The sequence below is a fragment of the Strongylocentrotus purpuratus genome, unplaced genomic scaffold (genome assembly GCF_000002235.5).
Source record: "Strongylocentrotus purpuratus isolate Spur 01 unplaced genomic scaffold, Spur_5.0 spur5_scaffold_12, whole genome shotgun sequence".
Taxonomy (NCBI): Eukaryota; Metazoa; Echinodermata; class Echinoidea; order Camarodonta; family Strongylocentrotidae; genus Strongylocentrotus; species Strongylocentrotus purpuratus.
The window spans coordinates 6,195,371-6,221,524 of NW_022145597.1; the positions used below are offsets into that span (position 1 = coordinate 6,195,371).

The following is a 26,154-nucleotide window of genomic DNA, read 5'->3' on the forward strand; positions in this document are numbered from 1 at the left end:
TAACATTTGACTTTTACAATTAATGGAAAAGTCCAGCAATTGAATATGCGTAATAATGCTCCACGCTGCGCATAACCTTAATGAACAGCAAATACACATTACCAGTACATCAGTAGATAAGGTTAGTAAATCTTATCTACAACCAAGTATCTCAAACCACCAAATTTAGTGAGAGTTCAATGACCTCTTGCACGAGTTGCCATTACCCTAAATAAAAGCCAATTATCTTTCAGCATGGGCTATTTTAGGGCTCGCATGCTATGCAGTATAATAACTGCAAAATAATCTCCCATAATAATCTTTTCTTCTCATTTAACTGAATTGTTTGATCAGCAGAAAGAATCAATCTTGTATAACACACATCTGAATTAAAAAGTTATAGAATGTATGCTACAGTCTCAAACTACACTCAGAGTCATACAAGCAAAATATAGATATCATCATGATATACACACACTTCATACAACAGAGTAATGAAAACATACATAGCAAAATATAGTGTTCTTACCTAGTAAAAGAGCCAACACTTGCTTGCAATATAAAATCAGGAACTGGGATGATAACCATGCAACTCATAAAGGTTGAAGTTGGATGAAATGCCCAATCAAATATAATACAGGAAACTCTCTCAAAACTTAGAGAACTTGAAGAAGGTAAAGTTGATATATACGTTTTGTATATATATATATATATATATATTGAAGAAGAAAATCAGATAGAGGCTACAGATATATTTAGTAGCACATGCTCCAACATGGAGATTGAATATATACAGGGCAGTGTTCGAAGCAATGGCAGCTGGGCAGAGAATGAGCTGGAAACTTAAAGTTTCAAAGTTTTATTAAACTGTCCAGACCCACATTACCCTTCCTTCCAACTAGACTTCTTATTGGTTACCTAACATCATGTGATAGGACCAAGCTTGCATCCTTAACTAAAATGACTCATCCTTTGTCTCAAACCCAATACTCCAAGCCAGCTCTCTACAGCATGGTCTAAAAGCTCGTCTTTTCTTAGTACAACCACTTAAAACTATACTTCTCCTGAATACAGAGATTAACAGTAGCAACATCCTGAAGGGACACAATCTACCTGCAAACACCACTTAAGTAAAGAGGGTCCTATTAAAGGGAATAGACAAAGGGGAAAGGGCACCGAATTCTGTGGGAGACAATATAATCCCAAACACTGTGTCCAGTGTTATTGATGGTCAAAGCCCTAGCAAGTAAGTTATCTACCAGCAATAGTTTTTAAACTGGGAGAAGAAAATAATCTGGGTGAGAACAAACCTATATTGCACTAAACTGCATAAGGAGCACAAAGCAGAGTTTGTTTCTTAGAAGTATGAGATGAAATGAATGGATACAAAGAGAGAGAGAGAGAGAGAGAGAGAGAAAAGAGAGAGAAAGAGAGAGAGAGAGAGAGAGAGAGAGAGAGAGAGAGAGAGAGAGAGAGATAGAGATAGGAAAAGAATAAATAACAAAATATGATTTTAGTAACTGCCATTTTTATGGGGGTTACACATATATATATATATATATACATCCTGTAAAACCAGAAAGTGTCTTGACTCGAACCTTTTGTGGCCAATTAATTGTTCACAACATCCATTTTCATCTTGCTCATTGCCAAAATATGATTGAAGTTATTTCATAGCAAAATTTGCTTCAGTTTTATTTTCCCAACATTTCTGGCCTTTCAGTACATTTCTGTAAATCCCCCGAACGTACATGTCTATGTACAGTTGAAAAGAAAGACTAAAACATCAAAATGCATTGTTAAATATTTGAATTATGATTACATAATATCAATAATAATAATAATCATCCGTTCAGAGCCAGAAGGGCATCGACTCTCTGTTAAACTTAAGTATATGAGATAACGCCCTTCTGGCTCCAAACAGTACATTAATATCATTTGCCCAAGGAAGCCTCATCAGCACCAATGCTGTTCTTCCTGAATGCCCTGCAATTATTATTACCCAAGCAATGTCTAGGTGCCCATCTACACCTGGGCAGAGAGCGACAGATATAGATTAATGTCTTACAAAAGGACGTTAGATTTGAACCCCCAACCCTTTGATTCAGAGTCTAGTGAACAAACCAATATACTACAACATCTCCACATATATAAAGTATGTGTATTCATGAATACATGATTATTTGGATTTACAAGCAATAACTTGAGTATGCAAAATGGAGAATATCACGACCACAACCAAATTTCAATAATACTAATCCGTTTCACAAGAATATGATCATACAGAAAATCAATGAGAGTATATAGATGCTAACCTGGGAGTGTGAAAGAGAGATGACCGAACAACCAAAAAAGTAAGATGAGAAAAATAGACTGTGAGTGGGATTATTATGTACATGTATACCAGAAATAGCAATTTAAAGCACAACACCTAAGTAATTTTCACTGATAAATCATTATCTGATGTTAAACACAAAAATGGAAGAAATTGAGGCGGAGGGAGAGATAGAGGGAAGGAGAGAGAGAGAGAGAGAGAGAGAGAGAGTGAGAGAGCCAGAGTTAGAGAGAATGGGAGTGGGTATTAAAGAAGGGAGACTTCTTATTAAAATGAAAACAAATTTCTGTTTGATAGGATAGGTTATAAACAGGAAAGGATAATATATTTTGTTTTTTTTACCAGTACTGTATATTTTGCATCTAAATCTTAAGTTATCATATTAAGTATATATTTAAACACTCACTGTAAATATACACTATAAGCACACAGGAATAATCTGGAATACAATATACAAATGGATATGGATAAGGCACTATAATGATCCAGATTAGATTAAACATCTAATGATCCAGATGTTTACATCAAAATATTCTTGACATATTGCATTATACTCCAGAGACGAGGTACACAAAGAGATACTTCTATGTATTTCCGAGGCATTTTTTTTCCTTCAATATTTCACTTTATAGTATTTCCTCCTGCATCATATTTCAGTGTAAAAGCATGCATGGAAATTTTATCAGTAACTTTCAACCATAAAAGACAAATCCACCAAAAATTCTAGTTGTACGGTGTGAAATATAGCGAAATGATTGATATTGTGTGAAAACATCATACCATAAACATACACCAAATTTAGAATAATGAATCTACATACACGTTTAAAAATATAGATAATTTAATTATAACTATTTTCACTTTTAATATAGAAATACATTACATGTTTTCTGCAAAATAAAGGGGTTCTTTTTCAAATAAAAATACATGTATATTCTTATAGGTCTTGTACTCTTCAGCAAAATAAAGTGAGTTGGATTTAGTTATTTTATTGCATCTTAACCTCTTATAGCACAACTACCGGTATGTAATCTAAATAAATCCTGTGGCTAATCCAGGCACAAGTTCAAGGTGTCTTTTCTTCCCTAGCAACATTATATTCAATTATTTCAGGAGACAAAGTTTGTTTGTTTGTTTGTTTTTCCTGACTGCTAAGAAAGCATGTGTATGCTTGTATAAAGTAACCAGGGGACTGACAGCTTTAGGTCCACCCTGAGGGACCTGGTAATGAGGATCACTACCTTATCAAAGGGCACTAGCGCGTCGACTTGGTTTTAAGCCCGGGACCTCCCAGATATGAGACCACTGCTCTAGCTACCATTGATCCATCATGCCATCCGTTGTCATCTAGAACCAGGAAGGTTCGTGTTTGACCAGAGAAATGAAAGTATTTACTCATCACAATCAGTTTCTGAAAGCCAGGTCATACAAATTTTGAAAGTCAGACCTTTTTTTCCTTCATTTCAAATAAAAGTTTGATTTCACATAAAACCCTGAAGATATATTAGCATTGAATTAAAACAGTCTGCTTCTTCTTTTGCTTCCTGTCTAGCTTCCTCAAATTCTCTTCCATGACCTCTGAAGCGGGGTCCAGGGTCAAACAGTCTGCTTCTTCTTCAGCTTCCTAGCCAGCTTTCTCAAATTATCTTCTGTGACTTCTGAAGCCGGGTCAAGGGTCAAGGGTCAAACAGTCTGCTTCTTCTTCAGCTTCCTCCCTAGCTTTCTCAGATTCTCTTCCATGACCTCTGAAGCAGGATCAAGGGTCAACGACCTCTGGTATTGGTGGTAGGCCTCCTCAAGCTTTCCCCACCGGTGATAGAGGACACCTAGGTTGCCATGGTAACGAGCCACATTCGGTTTGTAATGGATGGCTTGCAGGTACATCTCTTCAGCTTCCTGCATGTATGAAACAATTATTTTGATTACAAATGAAAAGTAACAGCTCACCTGTAACTGTAAAGATCTGCTAAATGCAACCTTTAAAACTACTATTTTCTCTTTCTTGAGATCTGGTTTAATTGATTAATACCTGGAGTTTTCAATGGACTTAAATTTGAATATTCATCTTCACACTTGCCTGATCAACCTCGCATTGATTATGTTGATGAAAATATGTTGAAGGTTTTTTTTATTTTTTTTAATATTTTAATTTAAAAAGTTTTGAGCTTTCTTATATCTCATTTTAAATATCATAAAATCAATTTAGTTGAAATATGACAGTCTATATGAGATCATCCTACAAAAGCTTATTTTCTTTAGTTATTTAAGCTTCTGTATTATTATTATTATCATCATTTGTAGTATTATCATTATTGTTATTGTTATGTATCATTATTATTATTATCGTAATTATCATTATTATAAATCATTATCTTTATCATCATCATAGTCATCATCACCAATATTCTTCTTATTAGTAGTAGTATTATCTTCATCATCATTATTCTCATTCGTAATCTCCTTTTTCTTTTCTTTTCTTGCTATGGTTTTGATTGTTGTAAGTGTAATTATTTGCCAAAATTTAAATCACAAATTATTCACCAAAGCAAACCCTCTTTCTTTTAAAGTCCGCATTTGACCCAATAAATAATTGACACATACCTTATATCGCTCCATCTTGCCCAAGACATTGCCCATGGCATAGTAGATAGATGGATCTTCCTTCACATGCTTCAGGGCCTCCTGTCCTACAGATACAGCAGTATTATACTGACCTACATGGAAAGATTGCACAAGAAAATACTAGTAATATTTATCATTAGTCTTAATTTTCAAACAAATAAGAAAATTAGTATTTTTAAAGAAGAGAAATCAAGAAATTGAACCCCAAAGTGTTCTTTTTAAACCCTTACAAATTTCATCTTCACAAATGTGAATCCCACAAAAGATTTAGAAAGACTTTCCCAATCATATATAGAAGCATCTTTCAATTTTTGTCTTGATACAAGTATATTGTATTTTTACACATTTATACATGCTATAAGAATTTGTTTATTAAAACTCTCTTGAGTTTCAAGAAAAGCAGGCAATATATTTCCCTCATCCAAAAAATATTACAACAAATATCTAATGACATCATCATTAAAACGTAAAGAAAAAAACACTTGACAACACACATAAAGCGAAATAGAGACTTAAGGCTTGTTCATATGTGGCACGGTAAACTGCAGCAATAACAAAAAAGCAGCTGTGTTTTAAAATATATTTTACAATTATTAAATATGTGGCAGCTGCGCGCAACACAGGACTTGCTCTGTGTTGTAAGATATAGAAATGTCATGCGTATTACACTTTACATCATCATTTTTTTTTTAGCCGTCGCATTTTGCCGCATCATATCTGAACGAGCCTTAAATATGTAAATAATTCCATACAAATATACCATGATAATCTGCTGACAATATGTACAAATTAAACATGTAGCTTGGTCAAAGTTAATAACAGACATGGGACAAAGAAGTTGGAATTCAGTATGAAAAAAAAACAGAAATCGTCATGACCTGCTATTTTGTTTTTACCAATAAAATACATCAAATAAAATGAGATCAATAATATAAATTGCAAACCAAACTTGGTGTCATTAGAGTGTACTTAGTGTAGTATGCAGTTTAAAAAAAAAGAGATTGTTACATATATATTTTCAGCTAGTGAATAAATCAGAAATATGAGATGAAAAGAGGAAACCTTGAAATACCAACGTGAAAAAGAAAAAGCAATATATTTGGAGAGAGTGAACAGTTGAAATTTGCACTTGATCTACAGCACAATTACTACCAGTATTCATACATGATACATGTACGTCATTTGAACAACTACATGTCTAGGGTTCAGTGACTCAAAAACGTAACTCAATATTTTGCCAAAATGTTCAGAAAAATGTGGGCTTTCCAGGAAACACATATAGACACTCCACCCAACACCCCATTGAAGTCAATGGCTAGTGAAACATATAATAGACTTAACTCCTTAATTAAGGCCCAAGTGCTCAGTGACATATAAACTACTTTTTCTCAAAATGGCCATCTTTGTGTCACTGACCCCTCGATGTATTACTCTCACTCCGAAGAATCACACATGTTTTGTTCTCTTACCCAAGTCATCATACAATGTTACTATGTTGAACCACGCACGAGAATGATCAGGCTTCTGAGTTATAGCACTTTCCCAACCCTGTACTGCTAGCGTCCACTGCTTTGTATCCAAATACTGCAGTCATAACATGATCATTACCAGTTTAATTTAACAATAGAGACTTTTAAATTTGCATGTCGACATAGTGGACTGCTAAGTGTGACCTCCTTTTAAGGCACTGCATGGCAGAGCCTTAAAAGGACGTTACACGTAGCAGTCCATATGTCGACGTGCAAATCTAAAAGTCCCTAAGTCAGTCTGCTACAGAAATGTATATACAGATAACAACTAAGTTATTCATGCCCCTTGTAAATTTGATGTCCTTTGTGTTTTTCATATCTCATGAAGTAAAGACTAAAGGTGGATTAGTGGAGTTAGGGCCATTGCTGAATACTTTTAGATGTAAACTTTAATATGATACATTATCAAGAGTATAAATCGGGCGATTCAATTTTTCATCTACTTAAAAAATTATAAAAATTGGCAAGGGTAAGAATAATTCAGTTTTTAACTGTATATGTAGCTATCCTGGGAAAAGCAAGTTGTTCACTTGGGCTAGCATTGTGGAACTATAACTATAAACAAGCTTGTCAAACAGATACAAGCTGTAAAATGGCTTTTGGTGAATTGACATAACCAAAATCTTACTCAAATTGATCATTAAATTCAAATTCAAACCGTACAGGAGCGTTTTGCTATGTCGTTTTGAAATTTCTTTTTTTCCTCATTATTCATTTCTCTGACGATTGTAAGGAAAACACCTTTTCATATTCCCTAGTTTTTAAACAACTTGCACTATATTAAATTCACATAATACCATAACACCGACCATGGTTTTAGAAATACTATATCAACATTTAAATAGAATTATAGCACCAAAAACTTCAAAGCCCAAATAAACAATTACAATGACATTTTTCATGTAGCAGCCTGAAATCATTTCTTTCACCCAGTATAATCAAAATAGCATGCATTTTTTTTCATGCTCATCATGCTCAAGATTATCTTATCGTCCAAGTTTTTGCATTAGTTTAGGAATGCAATCACATCAATTCTTTTCTAAAATGTCAATATATCTTAAATCTATGTCTCTTCATTAATATCATGCTCCATGCAGGCCGTTGAAGGATGAGGTAGATAAGTCAATGAGTACTATACATTGCGCTGTATTTTTTCCCTTATAAGAAGATCTAACTACCTGACTTTATTTTGCCCCCCCCCCCCCTCGCATATATATATCCATCTCTTTCTCTCCATCTCTCTCCCTCTCTTCATTTTCACTCTCTCAGTCCGGCTCTGTCTGTTTCTCTCTCTCTCTTTCTTTTTCTTTCTCGCTCTCTCTCTCCCATTTTTTCTTTCTCTTTCTCTCTCCCTCACTCTCTCTCTGTCTCATTTTCTTTATATTTGCCCAGACTTCCAACCCCCATTTGTTCACTCATTATCTGCCCACATCTATTACTATTGTCTTTAAAAGTTTTCCCACATTAAAAGGTTGAAAAAAATAACAAAAATGTGGGGGGGGGGGGGGGGGGGAGTCAATACAATTAAATAAAACAATGATGTTACTCACACTCTGCTTACTAACTATGAGGGGCATGCAGATCCATGTAGATTTGTAGGAATAAATACTGGAAAGAGAAGTTATATTTAGGTGATAGAGTAATGCACACATGCATTCCCAATGCATGCACCACACATGACTTCAAAAATATTTTGTCAGAAGGAGCAAGAAGGGAGATATCACATAACAAAGTTTTGGTTAAAAAGGTAGAAATATGAATGATTAATGCTATAAAGTGATCAAGGAGTGCATTTGTTAAGAGAAGAAAGCTGATGATGTCATTATCATGTCAAGATGATATATGTACTGGGAAAAAAAAAGAGATATCGTCTGTTCAGAGTCAGAAGGGAATTAACTCTGAGTTAAAGTATATACTAGTTGACGACCTTCTTGCTCCAAACAGACGATACATGTAGTTCATAAACAGAGATGAAGAGATTGAGGTTGCATAGAAAAAAGTGAGCAGCAAATGGCAGAAAGTGGAATAGCTTTAAGAACTGTAGTTAAAACAGCAAAGTCAGTAGACTTATCCCTCACAATACATGGAAACACAGGAGGGCAAATCCACAATATTCTGTCCCATATATTACTAACTTCATCTTAAGTTTTAGTATTTTTAGTATACCAAATGATTCTATTGACCTGAAAGCCCTACCAAAGTTTGAATATGACTAAATAATAAAACAAAATAGGACATATCATATGTAAATTTTTGTTCTATTTTGATTTTGTTTGTTTGTTGTTGATTTTTTTTTTTTTTTTTTTTGGGGGGGGGGGGGGGGGTAATAGTTACTGAATACCTTGGACTTGCCCTGAAAAAAAGATGTTATAGACTTCTGAAATTTTACTATCAACAACAAATGGCCCCCAAAAGTGGAATAGCTTTTTTAACTGCAGTTCGACAGCAAATTCAGTAAATATTATCCCTCTATATGAACAGAAACACATAAAATGTTGTAGACTTCTGAAGTTCTGCTATTAATTCTCACCTAAGTTATCAAGCAGTAGTAGGGTATTACTCCAGGCTTCAGCGTGAGTGTTAAGCAGTGACGTAGCATTCAGCCATGCAGACAGTGCCTGGTCTGTGTTTCCTAGTACTAAGTACTGTGAATAGTGCATTCATGCATTTATCATCATTATTATTTTTGTGTTACTTGTTATTCTCTGCGGTTTAATAGTACAGTCAAACCTTTCTACTAAGGCCACATAAGGGAAACAGAAAAGGAGTCCACTGTAGACAGGTGGCCTTTCTAGACAGGTTCTCCAACATACATTTCTATCTTTAGGGAGACAAAATACATGGCCACTATAGACAGGTGGCCTTTATAGAGAGGTGGCCACTCAGACAGGTTTGACTGTATCATCATATTGTCTGTTTGGAGATCGATTGAAATTAAGGCTTAACTGTTAACCTGTATCATTTTCCAAACAGACAATATACAGAGAAACCTGTATACAAAGACCACTAAAGAGAAGCATTGAAACTGAGAGATCTTCACTAGTCTATTAAGACTTTTTCATGCAGCCTCGATTAATCAACGCAAATTCTTGTTGCATTTGTTAGTATCCTTGTGATGTATAACCTATGTTCCATAACAATCAATTGTATATTTTGGTGGGAAATTGTCTCATAAAGCCATCATAGACTTTTTTTCATTCTCCTTTTTTTGTTTTGCATAAATTGTAACTTAAGTGAAACTTTGTTTTGCTTTGATTGTATTTTTATGAAAAGTAAATAAATAAACAAATTAAACCATTATCAGCACACAATATCCCTCCTATACTCTTATTACACAGGCCCACAATACCACTGGCTCTAATATTAGTCTTTAAACCAATATACATCAATGCTGATTTGGGTGCATATCAGGTGCAACATCCTTGTAATTCTCACAATACAGACTGTATTTACGAAGTCAAATCTTTTAACATGATAAAATTCCATTTCAATTAAAAGACAACAAGTTTATTATCACAGAGCTAGGTTTCTTCTTCTTTTCAGCAGCAATAAAAGCAGTTTTAGTGAGCAATATTGATTAATTTATCATGCATATTATTGCTTAGAGTAATATATTCACTGTATAAAAACACGATAATAAAATTTAAAAGTCATTGAACTCATAAGTTATTTCAATTGTTATGGCAGCCAATAAGTATGAACAGAGATCAGTGGACAAAATACATGTACATTTATTAACAACAATCTATTGAGAAGAAAGAAGATAGAATAGTTTAAGATATTGAATAATACCTGAACAGTATCTTTAAAAATCAGGCTATTAACAAGATATATTGCAACAAACATGGATTCATCAGGAATCAATCAGTTAACAATAGGCTGATGATTTGGTCACAACCCAAAATGAAGATCCATCTTAACCCTATCTAGCCCGGAGGGAGGGGGGGGGGGGGGCTTTCCCCCCTTGACATTTTTCACGATAATTTTTTAACGCAAGAAAATCGTACACTGAAATTTTGTGACTTTTTTCTTTCGAGTCTTGCGCGTCTTTTGAAAGAAATTTTTCGAAAATCAGACCTACCATTACAAAGTCACGTGTCCTTTTGATTTTGCATGTCAAATCGCTCATTTTTGTGATTTGTGTACAAAACATATGGAAATCTCATTTTTCAAATAAAGAGATAAAACATTGGTTATTTGGTCTTGTTTATAGTTTAGGTGTTTATTTTGGGGTCAAAATAGTTGAATTATAGTAGTTGGAAATGAAATAAAACAATTAAAAGAATAAAATACATAAGTTAAAAAAAACAGAGAAATACATAAGAAATTATCAAAACAATAGATAACATAAGGAATAACCCTGGTTTTTCAATTTTTTGTGTTATATTATTATTCCAAAAGGTCTAACAAATATATGTAGTGAAAAAGAACGCTTAAATATGAATAATGTTTGATTTATGGGCAAAAATGTGAATTTTATGACCTTATTGGCATAAATTACCATAAATATGCAAATGAGTGAATTTTTCAAAAAATTGAAATTACCATAGTATTTTATACACTTCACTTGACATGTATGCAAATTTTTGCTGCGATCGGTCATTTCAGCGGCCGAGATCAGTAACGCAGTTTCAAAATAGCCCGGGCTATATAGGGTTAAGTGAGCATTTGATTTTCCGATTATTTTAACCCATTGCCAATAGTATTAAGTCTATGGGAATGATAGAATTCAGTAGACAACAGGTTAATATTAATAGCAATATTTGTTAAAATACATTAAAATATTTCAAATGGATTACAAGACCACTGGCCTTATGATATCAGGATTGTTTCAATATCAGATGCTGTAATAGGGGCTAGATCATATCTATATCCAACCCTCACCCCTAATAAAGCAAAATGCAGAAAAAAACTGTTATCACAGGACTGATGGGTTGTCACTCCTTTGTGCTCTAACAATAACAATAACAATACCAATAATAATAATAATACGATTGTAGGGCCCTCAGGATAAACAGAATTAATACTTATTAATACTTAATACCTGGGTAAACAAGACATATTAACTTTTATTATTAACTATGTAATGTAATGTAAATGCCATGGCAGTGACGGCCTTCTAGAGGGCAGCAAACAATATATTCTTACCAGGTTTCCTAAGTTGAAGAAGCAATCTGGATAATTTTTACGATGTTTGAGAGCCGTCAGGTAGCTGACCTCTGCTTCCCGGTGCTTCTTCAGGGTTGCCTGGACGATGCCAAGGTTCATCCAGGCTGCTGCAAAGGTCGGTCTGGGGTCAAGAAAGGTCATAGAGAGTCAAGAGGGGGCAATATTAGTATTTGGAATTTCAAGACAGCGTTAATCACAAGATAAAGATACAATGTTTAAGTGCCGTCAGATAGCTGACCTCAGCTTCCTGGTGCTTCTGCAAGGTGGCCTGGACGATGCCAAGGTTCATCCAGGCTGCTGTAAAGGTCGGTCTGGGGTCAAGAAAGGTCATAGAGAGTCAAGAGGGGGCAATATTAGTATTTGGAAGTTCAAGACAGCGTTAATCACAAGATAAAGAAACAATGTTTGGAGCCCGTCAGGTAGCTGACCACTGCTTCCTCGTGCTTCTGCAAGGTTGCTTGGACGATGCCAAGGTTCATCCAGGCTGCTGCAAAGGTCGGTATGGGGTCAAGAAAGGTCATAGAGAGTCAAGAGGGGGAAGTATTATTTCCAAAGTTTTTTTAAAAAGTTAATCACAAGAAAAAACAATACAGGAGTTCACCTGGAAATGCTAGCTTTGGTGCTCCACACCCTGGAATTCTTTAGGTGAATCTGAATCTTTAAAAAAAATGAACATTTCCTAAAGCAACCATTTAAACCCCACTAAAAAGCATTTTGTGATAATACTCTATTTACTATACTATATTTTTTTCTATCTACACCTAATAGCACCCTTTACAGGACTGAATGGTTTAATATTTTGAAGAAATGGTTTGTTGAACCAGCTCTGGTAACTGTTTTCAAGTTTTAAAATTGTTGAACTTCATGATGTTCAGGCATGCAATTATTACACAAAAGTGTGGTTGATGGTAACTGCATTAAGTATTAGCATCTTTTTTTGTTTTAAGTAATTTACTTATTTGTTTTATATAACCATGGTAACTCTAATAGTATTAGGTCTGTTATCCTGAGAGACCATGTACAAATTCTAAGTTACAAATACGGAGAAAATTGAACAAAGCTTATTACATACATGCTATTTCATGGATTATCCGTTTTAAATATTTGACCAGCATATACCTTATAATAAACATCCTTCCATGTGTATTGGTACAATGAATATAAAATATACCTGATTTTAACAGCTTTCGAGATGAGCATCTCTGCCTCCTGTGTCTGATTCAAGTCTCTTAAGATGTTACCTAGATTATTCAAGGCCTGGTCATAATCAGGATGCAACCTTTGAAGAAAAAAAATAATCATGTACTGAGGTGAGATAATGACATCGCATTTCAATGAGATTGATTGTTCTGATATTGATCAGCTCACAGTTTTATACTGAATTTGGATGTCAAAATCCAACCATCAATTTATTCTGACTGAAGAGTTGGCCTGATTTCAGACAAAAATCAATAGATATTGTCATTTTCTGGTAAAAAAATGACTGAAATGACCATATTATTGTTAATGAGGGTCAACTTGACCCCTTTTTCTAGCATCAGGGCACATTTTTTTTTTTTACATAGAATAGGCTCATCAAATCTACTTTCTGTTAATAACACTGGAAAAATTACCCCTGGCTAAAAGTGACCAAAATTACCAAACATCATGAGAGGACCAACAAAACATATCCACACATCCACATACTTGCACAAGCCTGCACGTTATGTTCATGGCTTGGAACTTCTAGTTCTATTTCCTTATCTTTTTCTATTTTTGCTCATTTCCCAAACTATTGCATATCTGCTACCAAAACTAAATGGCAGATAACTTTTATTGTTCAGGTACATAATTATGTAGCCATATCATAGAAAGAAGGTTTAAAAATTAGCTGACAAGAAATTAGGAGTATATCAAAATGTTCAAATCATACCTAATAGCCTCTCTGTATGCATCTATAGCTTCTTGTGTATGACCTGCATCGGCTGCACTCTTGCCAATGTTATAGTGAACCTGCAAAAAAAAATTAATTTGTATTCATTTGATCTAAACAGGTTCACTCTCGCTGTATCAATTTTTTCCTGAGAGGCCCTGTAAAAACTTATGTTATAGATACAGAGGAAAATGAAAAAAAATTAAATACATACCATATTATGGATTACTTGTTTATTAATGCTGTCCTATCTATGCACGAATATAGATAGAGCACTAATCAATACAGAGTTTATAATATGTAAAGCTCTTTTGTTTGAGAGTACCGGTAAAATTGTAATTGTTTATACCCAAATCATACAGAGGAGACAGACACCGGATCGACAACAAACTGAACAATTTTTTTCATTACAATCTTATAGCAGTCAAAGATCAGTCAATTTGGGCTCAGTTTGGAGTCATTGGCAGTGTGACTGAGGTATCGATATCTGGAAGTGATCGCCTACAGTAAACACATTCAAAATGTGAAAGTACTATTTCATTCTTGTCATCTCACCTTAGCGTTTCCTGGACATACTTTTAGCCCAGATCGGTACAGCCTTCTCTCAGTTGACCATTCACTGTTTCTATGGTAACAGCGAGTCATGTGACAGACAACAACAACAAGGAGGAGAACCTGCAAGGCCTGAGAAAATGAAAATATGATGAAAGGCTATATTAAAGGGGGTGTAGCATGGCAAATACTGGTTAACGCCATCTAATACTTCTTTTGGATAGCTGCACGTAAACAAATGGCATTGATTGAAACAGACCGGAGTTCTCTTCACGCTTTGGTTTCACGTATGTTGCACGCACTTGAATACTGCGGTCGCGTCGTATTATACCTGATTGGCCCCGAGTCAGGCCACGGAAACGACATGTAGTCTCGTCATGCTACATTCCCTTTAAAGTTTATGACATATCTATATTGTAATACTATACATAAATTAACACATTTTCATAACACATAAATTAGGACTGAACTTTTGTTTCATCTCTTTATTTTAAAATACTTTCAAGTTTATTTATTTGTTTCACATTTCACAAGTCGGAATTCACATAAATGACAAATCTTCATCGCGTTCCATCATTATCTTACTCTCTTCATGATAGAGGTCCCATTGAGACACAGATGTCTGGTTCCCATGACGACCAGTAAACAGAATCCCAGACTTGGTAAGTAGAGGACCCGTTCAGCAATCACAAACCCAACCCTGAAGAAGAAGTTGGATGCTGGGAGGAAAGGGATGATCACCACAGAAATGGAAACAGTCAGAAGTCTGGGAAGGATAAGATAAAGGGATCTTCTTATCACATTCTGTTTCAATATTCATATCTCTAGATCTGAAACTTAAAAAGTACCTATGTGCTTTCATCTTTGCAGCAAAATCTGTCAGTGTGAAAATGGTTAGACTAAAATCAATGACAAAAATATTAATCAGAGCTCCTTTTTGGATTCACTCTTGCAAAAGTGATAATTATAATATTTTTTGTTAATAATTTAATTATCTGTAACAAGAGTTCTTTAGAAACTTTCCAGAGCTCAAATGCTCTCCACTCATAATTAATACAATGTGAATTAAGATGGTGCTTGATTTGTAAACAATAAATGATGAGATGTTTTCTGTTCTTGTTTGGGTTGTTATAGACTTAATTGATATCTTCTCCCAAAAGGATCTTGTCAATACGCATATAGACGACAGTTACATGAATTTTACAATATTCTAGGGCTGCCTACTAGTCATCGCATTAAGAAACCAATATGTTTATAGAAACTAGGCCCTGTTTCATACAAATTGTTATCAATAACAAGTTACAATAACTGTTATAAGCTACTGAAATTATGGCATTTGATAGGCCGAGAGCAAATTTGTTATAGAAAATTAGCATTTATTATTGATAAAAGGTTTTATGAAATGGGGCACAGATCCCACCTTTATCTCACCTTTTCTCATAATGGTCTGATCCAAATAGGCAATAGAAGACAATGACACCCATTATGATCCAGAAGACAATGGGAGCAACCACTCTGGGATCAAGGGGTGTTTGGATGACGGGGACACAACCCATTGACCAATCAAAACACAACCACCAGGGGTTGAGCAGGAGCCAGGCATTCAAGGAGTAGACGTAGCTGTAGTTAATCATCTGTAACAAACAAGATATTAATATTCATGTAAGATGAAATAGTATAGGAGTGGGCCCTCATGGGAAATTCCAGTGTTTCCCCAATAACAGGTGTCGTCAAACACCAGGGCTAATCCTGGGACCCATTTCACAAAAATTGTCATCAGTGACAAAATGACAATTTTTGTTATAAGCTAGTGAAATCTTTGCTTCCGATTGATTATCAGCAGATTTTTCACTGATTTTATATATTTGTCATTGAAAAAAGGCTTTGTGAAACGGATTAACCATTAGGTTTTATGACCAACAGGCCTTATGTAATGCCTTGCATTGCCCCATATGGTAAAGTTGTTATCTCGCTTTTCTCTCAGGCCTACAGGTTTGCTATGTGCAGACTTGTACACACATTAATGGTAATTCCACCAAATCTGGTGTCAGTGAAATATGGCCTGCGTACATGGAAACTGATGACCCACTCCCTTTAATGAGAAGTCCTTTCCATTTTCATGCACACTTCAAACACAAATGCAGAAAAGGGGATGTTTCAGAATGGGAGATGAATCCCTTAAAACAAAATAAAGTCACAATGACATGGAGAACATTCTTTTTTTCTTCAAATTGATAATACGTAAAGAAAACAGAATAAAAGTGACTTTATCCAGATACACTATATTTTTTTTGGGGGGTGAACTTATCAACAGAATAACTTTAAATTGAAAAGCACAATTTAACCTGTGTATACTGTAGATTTATGTTATAGCACTGTATATATGCTATTCGACATATAGTATGAAACCACATACTCTCAGGCTCAGTTTTTTATGCATTTGTATTGAAATAAAGAATAGTTTTAATGGTGGATGACACATTCCCTGATTGATAAGGGAAATGGCACAGCAATATAAAAGACAAAGGCTATTATTAAGGGATAACGTCTTACCCTCATCCAGACATTATCAAGAAATGATGCAGGATTGTCAACTTCTTGAAAGGATGGAACCCCACTACCCATGATGAAAAATCTACTCAAACAAAAAGAAACAAATGAAAGAAAACAAAAAGAAACAAATGAAAGAAAACAAAAGAAAACAAAATCAAAACAAAACAAATGTAGAATCAAAAGTGAAGAATCAAATCAAATAAACAGATTGAAGAACAAAATCAAATGCTAAGGAAAATATAAGGTGGGCTTCTTTTACTTAAAATAAGAAAGTCAGTGGCGAAACCCAAACTTCATAAAAATCCCCTCCTGAAAAAGAGGTGGATGCAGAATGCACCTGAGCATCCATATATGACAAAAACAAACTGCAATCGGTATTAATTGTTAAATGGGCCTGGAGGAGGGGGGGGGGGTACATAATATGTACATATGTCGGATACGCCCCTGAAAATGAAGGATAGAAATGTGGATGCTTCATTTATGAAAAATCTATCAAAAGGATGGGCTTGTTATAAAGCCATGTCCAGCAATTATGCCCTTTGTCAAAGCATCTTTCTAAACTCTCTACCTATGTATGCTGTGAGCAAAAGTAACAGCAGCCTAACTAATGCCACTATGGCGCAATGGCTTGTAGCAATCTTGTAACTGAGAGATAATGGTTCGAAATCAGTTCGAAGCGCTAGCGCCCTTTGGTAAAGCATTAATTCTCATTACCAGGTCTCTCGGAGAGGACTTAAAGCCTTTGTTCCCCTGGTTGCATAATTTCAAGCATACACATGCTTTCTTAGCAGTCAGGTAAAACAAACAAAACAATGCCAGGGTTACATTTACATAATGAATTAAAGTGCCAAACATTTTGTGCACAAGAACCAAATAAAGTGTCATGGTCAAGTGGTTTAAGCACTTGACTTGATATTCGAAGGTCGAGGTTCGATCCCCGACACAGCTCTAATATCCTTTGACAAGACGTTAATCTACAATTGCCACTCTCCACCAAGGTGTTTAATGGGTACCCGGTAGGATGCGAAAGTTGATGTGGTCAGATGAGCAAGTAGCGCTTGTAAAATGGTGACTGGCCGGAATGCTCCTCAGAGCGGAGAATGTGCATACATTGTGTGCGTGTCAGCGTGAATCCGATGACCAGGGTAATAATACGTACTGCGCCTTGAAACAAGTATTAGGCGCATTATAAACGTGAGCTATTATTATTAATATTACCTTGTGAGTAGGAGTATAATAGCAGAGATGAAAAGAACAAGGTGTCTGAGTAATAATCTCCTGAGCCATCTTAGTTCTGGAGAATGGACAGCAAGCTGTATGGACGGCAACACATGATGGCACTTCAGAGTTGTGTAGATGGTAGAGAATGCTGGGATTGGGTCTATCCCACAGTTGATGATGATGTCATACACACTACAGATACCCTGGGATAAAAAAAAAATGATGATCTGGAATATGCTGCAAAAACTATTGTTGAATATAATATAATTGAACCCTTTTAAAACAAGGTAATACATATACACACATGTATGAAAAAAGTCAGATATTGCTAAAAAGTTAATAATTTGAGGCTTGAATATTTCTTCAGATCAGAATTTGTGAAATCTCTATACATGTTAGATTTAAAACCTATCTGCACTAGTTTGGCTAGGAGGGATTAGACCTGCGTGGTCACTGGCAGGTGGTTATCTCATCAAATCAGCTCTCAATTAACATAAGAAAAAGGGGACCATGGGGGATCAACGGGTACCGGCCGCTTAGGCATTGTTGGCTGTATAGAGGGCGTAAGTAGCTACAAATTGTACTTCATGTTGTACTTTCCATAAGGGGTATGTGTATTACATTGCAAAACCTTTTGAAAGGCAGCATGCCTAGCAGACAGTACACCATAGATGCACATATATATAACTTACAATTGTTTATGTAGTATTCTTGATAAGGATTACTTACTATAACTGTTATGCCTTGTTCTTTGCAGAGCATGGCCACGGCACATAATACCATGCTCAGTACAAGACAAAGATATGAATACAGAGGAGTTGAATCGAGGCAAGATGAATCTGAAAAAAGAAAATGACATTGCCTTTTGTCATTCACATGATTGGAAAGATCAGGGCCCTGCTTCATAAAACTTGCTATCAATATAACAAGTTACATTAACAGTTATAAGCTATTTAATTCCTGGAATTTGATTGTCGAGAGCAACTTTAGAAATTGAACATTTGTTATTGGTAACAAGGTTTATGAGTTTTTTTAACAGGGCCCGAATTAAAGTCTGCTGAGAGCCATAAAAACATTAATTTTATAAAGAATCACTCTTAGAAATGAAATAATACAACAATAATAGAATGCTAATTATATTACATTTCTGTAGCACATACAGTTGTGTCAAATCTAAAGCAAGATCATAGACTGTCTAAAGTGTTGTATTTTCTTCCATTGCTTCAGATCATTCCAATTAAAAAAATTATTGCTATTTTTATTGTTATTGTTATTATTATTGGAATTATTGTTGTTGTTGTTGTTGTTATTATTATCGGTATTGGTATTTTTTTTTACTGGTAATGGAATTGGTATTGGTATGCATTGGTATTGTTATTGTTATTGATGTTAAATTGTTGTTGTTGTTATTACTGTTACTGTTATTGTTATTTCTTAGTGAATTAGTTCACTTGTACTTACCACTTTTGCAAACAGTGGTATACAAGAGGAAAGACATGAAGAAGAACAAGGCACATAAAAGATCTGCTCGTCCAACAATACCAGCAACCTATTCCAATAATGACAAGAATAAAAACAAAGAAAAGTGTCAAAACATTTAATACAGTGAAACCTGTATATCAAGACCACTCAAGGGAAACATAAAAAGTGGTTTTTATTGGTAGGTGGTCTTCATGTACAGGTTCCTTTAGTACAGGCTTCAATGGGAAATCATATTCAAGGGAAAAGAAAAATGTAGGGCAATTCCACGGTAACGGAAGGACACTCAGACAAGATTTTTGAACTTCAGGTTCATACTAAAAGAAATGTTTTATTAGTATGTATTAAACTATGGGGAACAAAATGTGTTTCAGTCAAGTGGAAAGCTTCATCAACTTCACAAAGTTTGGATAAACACTAATTAACTGGAAAAACCATGTCCATTTTTATGTCCTTCCGTTACCGAGATAATTAATATGCACATTCTTAAACTACTTAACTATAATGACAATTTTTTTTGGGAGAATTAAAGGCACTTATATAGGTATTATATCTGTACTGTTTCACATCTTATACTAATAAATCAGTTCTTTTAGTATGAACCTGAAGTTCAAAAATCTTGTCTGAGTGTCCTTCCGTTACCGTGGAATTGCCCTGTATACAGGTTGTCGCTTAAGCAGGTTTGACTGTAATACCTTTCATTTATAAATCACCTTTTTCAAAAGAAGCCAGGCATGGTCAATTCCAAATACAGTACAGTTTAAATAAAATTACAATGAGTACAAACAAAGAACAATATTACAGAAAATTACAAACACAAATTGTTTCCATTTCTATTAATCAAGACAAATAACATATCTCTCAATTATCATGGAATTCTCTTACATTGTATATTTGTTATCATAATTCAAAAACACTGAGCTTTGTTGTGTCTTGTATAATTTTTACAGGGAGGTCGAAGTGCAAATCCCAAAACAAAATTAAGTTTGTTATATGCTTTAATGCACATTTTGCAGAGGTTACAAAACGTTCTCAATAGATGATTAATAAACAGTCATTGATTCTTTGTAAAAGATTTGCATTATGATGTTTTTATTACCAGGCCCCTCCAAAGCCAGTGGACCGAATCTCATCATACAATCAGCAGATTCTGTTTGCCAGCCAGGGCTTTATTTGCTTTTCATTGTGATCGACTGCTTTTGAAAGGGCATATTGTCAGGGCACTTGTATTATGAGCGATACCAACAAAGATCACCACAGACCCCCATATTTGTAATAAAACAGGATAACAATAGTATATTTGGTGATGCTCAGTTTAAATTGTATTTTACTGATCGCATTTTCAAAAATTCAGAACTGTCTTATATTTTATTGGATTTTGTTCAAACTTTAACTGACCTGTTCCTCTCATTTTTCTGCTTCAATTAAAACCAAACCAGTATCACTTATCACATGGGACTTCCCCTTTAAAAGTTGGTTGATGAAATACAGGCAGGAAGTAAATTAAAAATATTAACAGTCCAGCACTACTCATTTTTTTTTATAGACTTTGGATCTATAAATCCCATATGTTGAGAACACAGGCCCTTCAAACATGCACAACATGTTTAAATAGGAAAATGATAAGAAAGGGGAAAACCCATAACAATTCAAATCAACTTTGATATGATTTTGATAGTCTTATCATCATATATTATAGGGTACATTCTAAAAGATGCCAAATGGTACCTAATAAATGTTATTAGTTTAAAGTAATTGTACATTTATTGATAATATTGATGCCCCCCCCTCAAATTGATAGCTATAAAACAATCTATTTATTCTTAAAAAGTGAGAGAGAAAGAGAGAGAGAGAGAGAGAGAAGAGAGAAACGCAAACAGAAAAGTGGAGGACAAGAAAAGAAGATGCCTGGACAACCCCCGCACCCTCACCCTAAATCAGAACCCTCTTAAATTCCCATTTGATATTCTGAACAGTACACCGCTTAGAAATACATGTATAACTAGATGGAATTTTGACTGCGCGCAGTCGAACATGATGCCTCCGCCATAGAGCAATTTAAACAAGTTTGGAGTTTAAATCTCCAGTGGTTCTTGAGATATCATGATAACAATCTCAATGTATGGAATTTCATAAGTTGACCTCTGTGACCCTTGACCTTTGACCTACGTGCTCCAAAATCTAATCAGATTGTCTTCCTATGGTGATACACACTATCATTAAGTTTGAAGTTTAAATCTCCAGTGGTTCTTGAGATATTATGATATGGTGATACATACTATCATTAAGTTTGAAGTGAAAATTCTCCAGTGGTTCTTGAGATATCGCGATAACGATCTCAATGTATGGAATTTCATAAGTTGACCTCTGTGACCCTTGACCTTTGACCTACGTGCTCCAAAATCTAATCAGATTGTCTTCCTATGGTGATACACACTATCATTAAGTTTGAAGTTTAAATCTCCAGTGGTTCTTGAGATATTATGATAACAATCTCAATGTATGGAATTTCATAAGTTGACCTCTGTGACCCTTGACCTTTGACCTACGTGCTCCAAAATCTAATCAGATCGTCTTCCTATGGTGATACATACTATCCTTAAGTTTGAAGTTTTTACATCTCCAGTGGTTCTTGAGATATCATGATAACAATCTCAATGTATGGAATTTCATAAGTTGACCTCTGTGACCCTTGACCTTTGACCTACGTGCTCCAAAATGTAATCAGATTGTTTTCCTATAGTGATACACACTATCACTAAGTTTGAAGTTTAAATCTCCAGTGGTTCTTGAGATATCATGATAACAATCTCAATGTATGGAATTTCATAAGTTGACCTCTGTGACCCTTGACCTTTGATATACGTGCTCCAAAATCTAATCAGATCGTCTTCCTATGGTGATACATACTATCCTTAAGTTTGAAGTTTAAATCTCAAATGGTTCTTGAGATATCGTGCTAACAAACTCAATACAAGGAATTTCATAAGTTGACCTCTGTGACCTGTGACCTTTGACCTACGTACTCCAAAATCTAATCAGATCGTCTTCCTATGGTGATAAATACTATTCCCGAGTCTTAAGTTTAAATCTTAAATGGTTCTTGAGATATTGTGATAACGGTCAAACGGGACGGACGTACGGACGTACGGACGGACAACCCGAAAACATGATGCCTCCGGCACCACCTTCGGTGGCGGAGGCATAAAAATTAAGTGCTACGTAAATGTTATTATTATCATGATTATTATACAATTAGATCATCATCATCATCATCATTTGTAGCAGTAGTATCTATGTCAGGTCAAACTCTTTGTAAAAAGAATGCTTTACTTGTTTGACTGGCTTTTTGTAACTTGAATCTTCTACTGGTATCTAGTACAGTCAACAGCAATCGCCTTCTTATAGGCAATTACATAGCAGAAAACAATAAAATAACAGAAATACTCACATTTTCAGTATGAATCGGATGGACAGCAAAGAGTATTGCACACAAGAGGCTGGCTCTTGGACATTCCAGGAACCCCTCATCACCCCCTTTCCCAACATCTGTCACTACTGTGAGAAGTGCTGAGGACACAGGTAGTACCAACACACTCACTGTGGCATGGAGGAGTATGTTCACTAGATGGAAGCCCCATGGATGTAGGCCTCCAGCAAAGTAGTTGGTCCTATCAAGATGTAAAGAAAAGATGAAAGGGAAATGATATGGGAAACTTCAGGGTTAAAAATATAATCTTCTTCATCTGTAAATGGACAAAATGGGCGGTATAGTTCTGGATATACGAAACAACAACTAGCAGAGAAACTCATTCCCTTCATGAAAGTTCTGAGTATACCCGCACATAGATTCCAAAGAACATTTAATTTATAAAAACTATTTTGGGAACTTGCTAAGTAAAGTTCTGGGGTAAATTAAGTGAGCTCTCTTGAAGGGATCTCTACATGTATTCATATTTCTTTCACAGAGATACCTCTTTCAAAGCTTCCAAAACTTCATAGCTCTTCGCTCAAAACAAACTGTAATCAATCATTTTAAAACACTTGGTCATCGATCCTATGAGTATAAGAAATTAAATTTGGGAGCTTTGAAGCTATGGCTATATATTCTGAAAGTATTTGGGCAGTTGTTGCAGAAAGGGCATTATTGGCTAAGCTGCAAGTGATTGTGAAGGATTCTAATCACCCTCTGCATAATGAAGTGGTTTTCAATAGATCAGGAAGAATTAGGTTACCAAGAATAAGAACTGATAGGTTCGGCAGGTCCTTTCTCCCAAGTGCAATGAAAGTGTTTAACAACAATTTCTGTAGATGAATGACCCTGTAAACCCCCGAGTACGATCCCCTACCCTCTCATTCTATCTCTCCCTCTCTCTCTCCTCTGTCTTCTGCTCTCTCTCTCTCTCTCTATCCTACATATATCTCTCCCTCTCTCTCTCTCTCTCTTTCTGTCTGCCTGTCTCTCTCTCTCTCTCTCTCTCTTCATATCCTGGAAGTACAGGGGGTGAAGATGGGTCAGCTTGTATAAGGTCAAGGGGGAGGGGGTCTTCCCTGCTGTTATGGTTGGGTGGTTGATAGTGTGTAAGTGACATGTGGACTCATCAATTCAGTTCAATTTATTTCAACAATATTTTCAATATCTCACACTTCACTTTTCCTCCTTTTCCTTTCTTCCCTCTCTTTCCTTTTCTCCACTTTTCTTTCTTCTTCTTCTTCTTTCTTTCTTGTCTCTCTTCTAGCCTCTTCTATCTGGCATCAATTTTCTTCTTTCAACTGTACAGTGTATCTACCATCTATATGTACTGTACATGTACTAGCATACAGTTGTATTTGTATTTGTTGGCATGCATAGCAGTGTTTCATAAATGTAACAGTACTAAGCACAGGTGCAATATAAATAATGTCTATTACAAAGCAATGTTTTGAATGAAACTGTATATGCATCATCTCACACTGAACCGTTCCTCTCTTCTACTCTCTCTCTCTCTTTCCCTTTCCCTTTCTCTCTCCCTTTCTCACTTCCTTTCTCACTCTCTCGTTCTCTCTCTTGTCTTTCCTCTTTGCCATCCAGTATGATGTACTTTTAGTTTATGTCTGCTACTCAAAATAAACAGTTTTTATCTGAAATTTTTAACAATTGATGCATAATGGATTTTTAGATCTTTGCTGTGACTTGATATATTTATATGTTATATGACATTGATTGTTGTCATGTACATTTTCTGCTATTTATTTAAGTTAATATTGTCTGTTGGGAGCCAGGGGAGTACAAATAATCAAATAATTCCTCTGGCTCTCAACAGAAAGGTTAAATTACATTACATTGTTATGTTATTCATGTTATTTGTAGTTACTGTCTATGATATGTTAATGTATTGTTATATTTATACAAATGTGAGCTGTAAAACGATTTTTATGCCTTCATTTTATTTTGTGCATGACAATAAAGAAATTCAATTCAAAAAATTCAATTCAATTCAAAAAAGTTGACTAAAAGATCATTTTAAGCTACACCTTTGATAAAATCGAATCTCTAATTATCATCAATATCATACATAAAAGAGTATTGTTTGGACATTTCAAGACAAGGCTTACATTGTAATACAACAGTTGTAGCAAATATAGGATTATTAATACATGCAGCATACTTTGGCAACCTGATACAAGCAATTAACAGAAAACACTGAAGAGAGTTTCAAGGAACTCACCTAAAGGTGACAATAGTCAGAGGTCTGTAGGACTTATGGCTCTCCTTCAGCTCAATGGCTTGGCCCCAGAAGTCATGCTGGAAGATGTTCCAGAGCGGAGTCTCCAGCTTCACATCCTGGTTCTTTACAATCGCCTCCAGGTCGTCAAAGACAAAATCCCCATGGCAACTGTTCCAGTAAGTCACAATGCTTAATACGGCAACAAGGAATGCCGAGGTGATGAAGGACAGCTTTGGAAGTGGGATGGTAGCATCTAACGACTCATTGTGCATCCAGGTATTAGCAATGGCCTTGCTGCTTTGACTCTTGGTCAAGCTGGCTGTAGAGTGTTCTCCAGAGCCTTGACCGATCCTCTGTTTCTTGCGTGAAACGCGCTGCCTTGAAGGGCTTTGGATTCTTGACTGTGTCCCGAATGCATTGTTGTTATTGATGTTAGGCATTTTTGCATTCAGATCTGACTGCAGAATCCAGAGTCATATGAATGTATCATATCTATAGTCTTAAGAAGAAATTCCCTCAACCCATGCTGCTATTGAGTTCATGCAGAATGGTTTTGAAAAAGGTTTGCACTGCGTTTTAGTTCATCTAACTGTAGAGCTGCCTGTGAGAGAAAGGAAACCCCAAAAACAATGAATTAATAAATAAATAATTAAATAGTAATCTATAAGATCAAGATAAGTCCAAGACTTGGTTTTTTGAGAAAAATATTAAAGCATAAGAGTAATTTGGTGATTTATTGAATGCATCTTTCAAATACATCCTCATTTCATCAATCTTTATGAGTTTATAAATGTCAATAAATTACTCAAAATCATTTTGATAAAATGAGTACATGAAAACTTCAGAAGTAGAACATTATTGATTTCTAAATTCAATTAGAAACAAACACAATCAGAGATATCATATTATGCAAAAAATTGTTGAGCTAAATAGTACTTGTTTGATGCAGAAGAATGGAAATGTTGTCAACCTGCTATATCCACAGTTCCACACACGCTAATGATTTGTGTCGTTTCTGGAGAAAAAGGAGAAAACAAGAGAATCAGCTAAAGCCTAAATACATACCATAAGGCACTGCTATGAAACAAGCTTCCT

General features: G+C 35.2%; 1 protein-coding gene across 1 annotated transcript; it reads right to left on the reverse strand.

Annotated features, from left to right (window-relative positions):
- Nucleotides 1–1,638: 1,638 nt before the first annotated feature.
- On the reverse strand, nucleotides 1,639–26,154 carry LOC582808 (protein O-mannosyl-transferase TMTC4). Its single transcript, XM_030981692.1, has 16 exons — nucleotides 25,996–26,154; nucleotides 25,060–25,660; nucleotides 22,803–23,022; nucleotides 19,334–19,421; nucleotides 18,602–18,711; nucleotides 17,870–18,075; nucleotides 16,652–16,733; nucleotides 15,530–15,732; nucleotides 14,684–14,864; nucleotides 14,102–14,230; nucleotides 13,547–13,626; nucleotides 12,806–12,913; nucleotides 11,614–11,755; nucleotides 8,996–9,110; nucleotides 4,916–5,028; nucleotides 1,639–4,210 (listed from the first exon to the last, which is right to left on the reverse strand). The coding sequence occupies exons 2-16, from the start codon at nucleotides 25,497–25,499 to the stop codon at nucleotides 3,998–4,000; spliced, it is 2,430 nt and encodes an 809-aa protein (XP_030837552.1). The 5' UTR covers nucleotides 25,500–25,660; nucleotides 25,996–26,154; the 3' UTR covers nucleotides 1,639–3,997.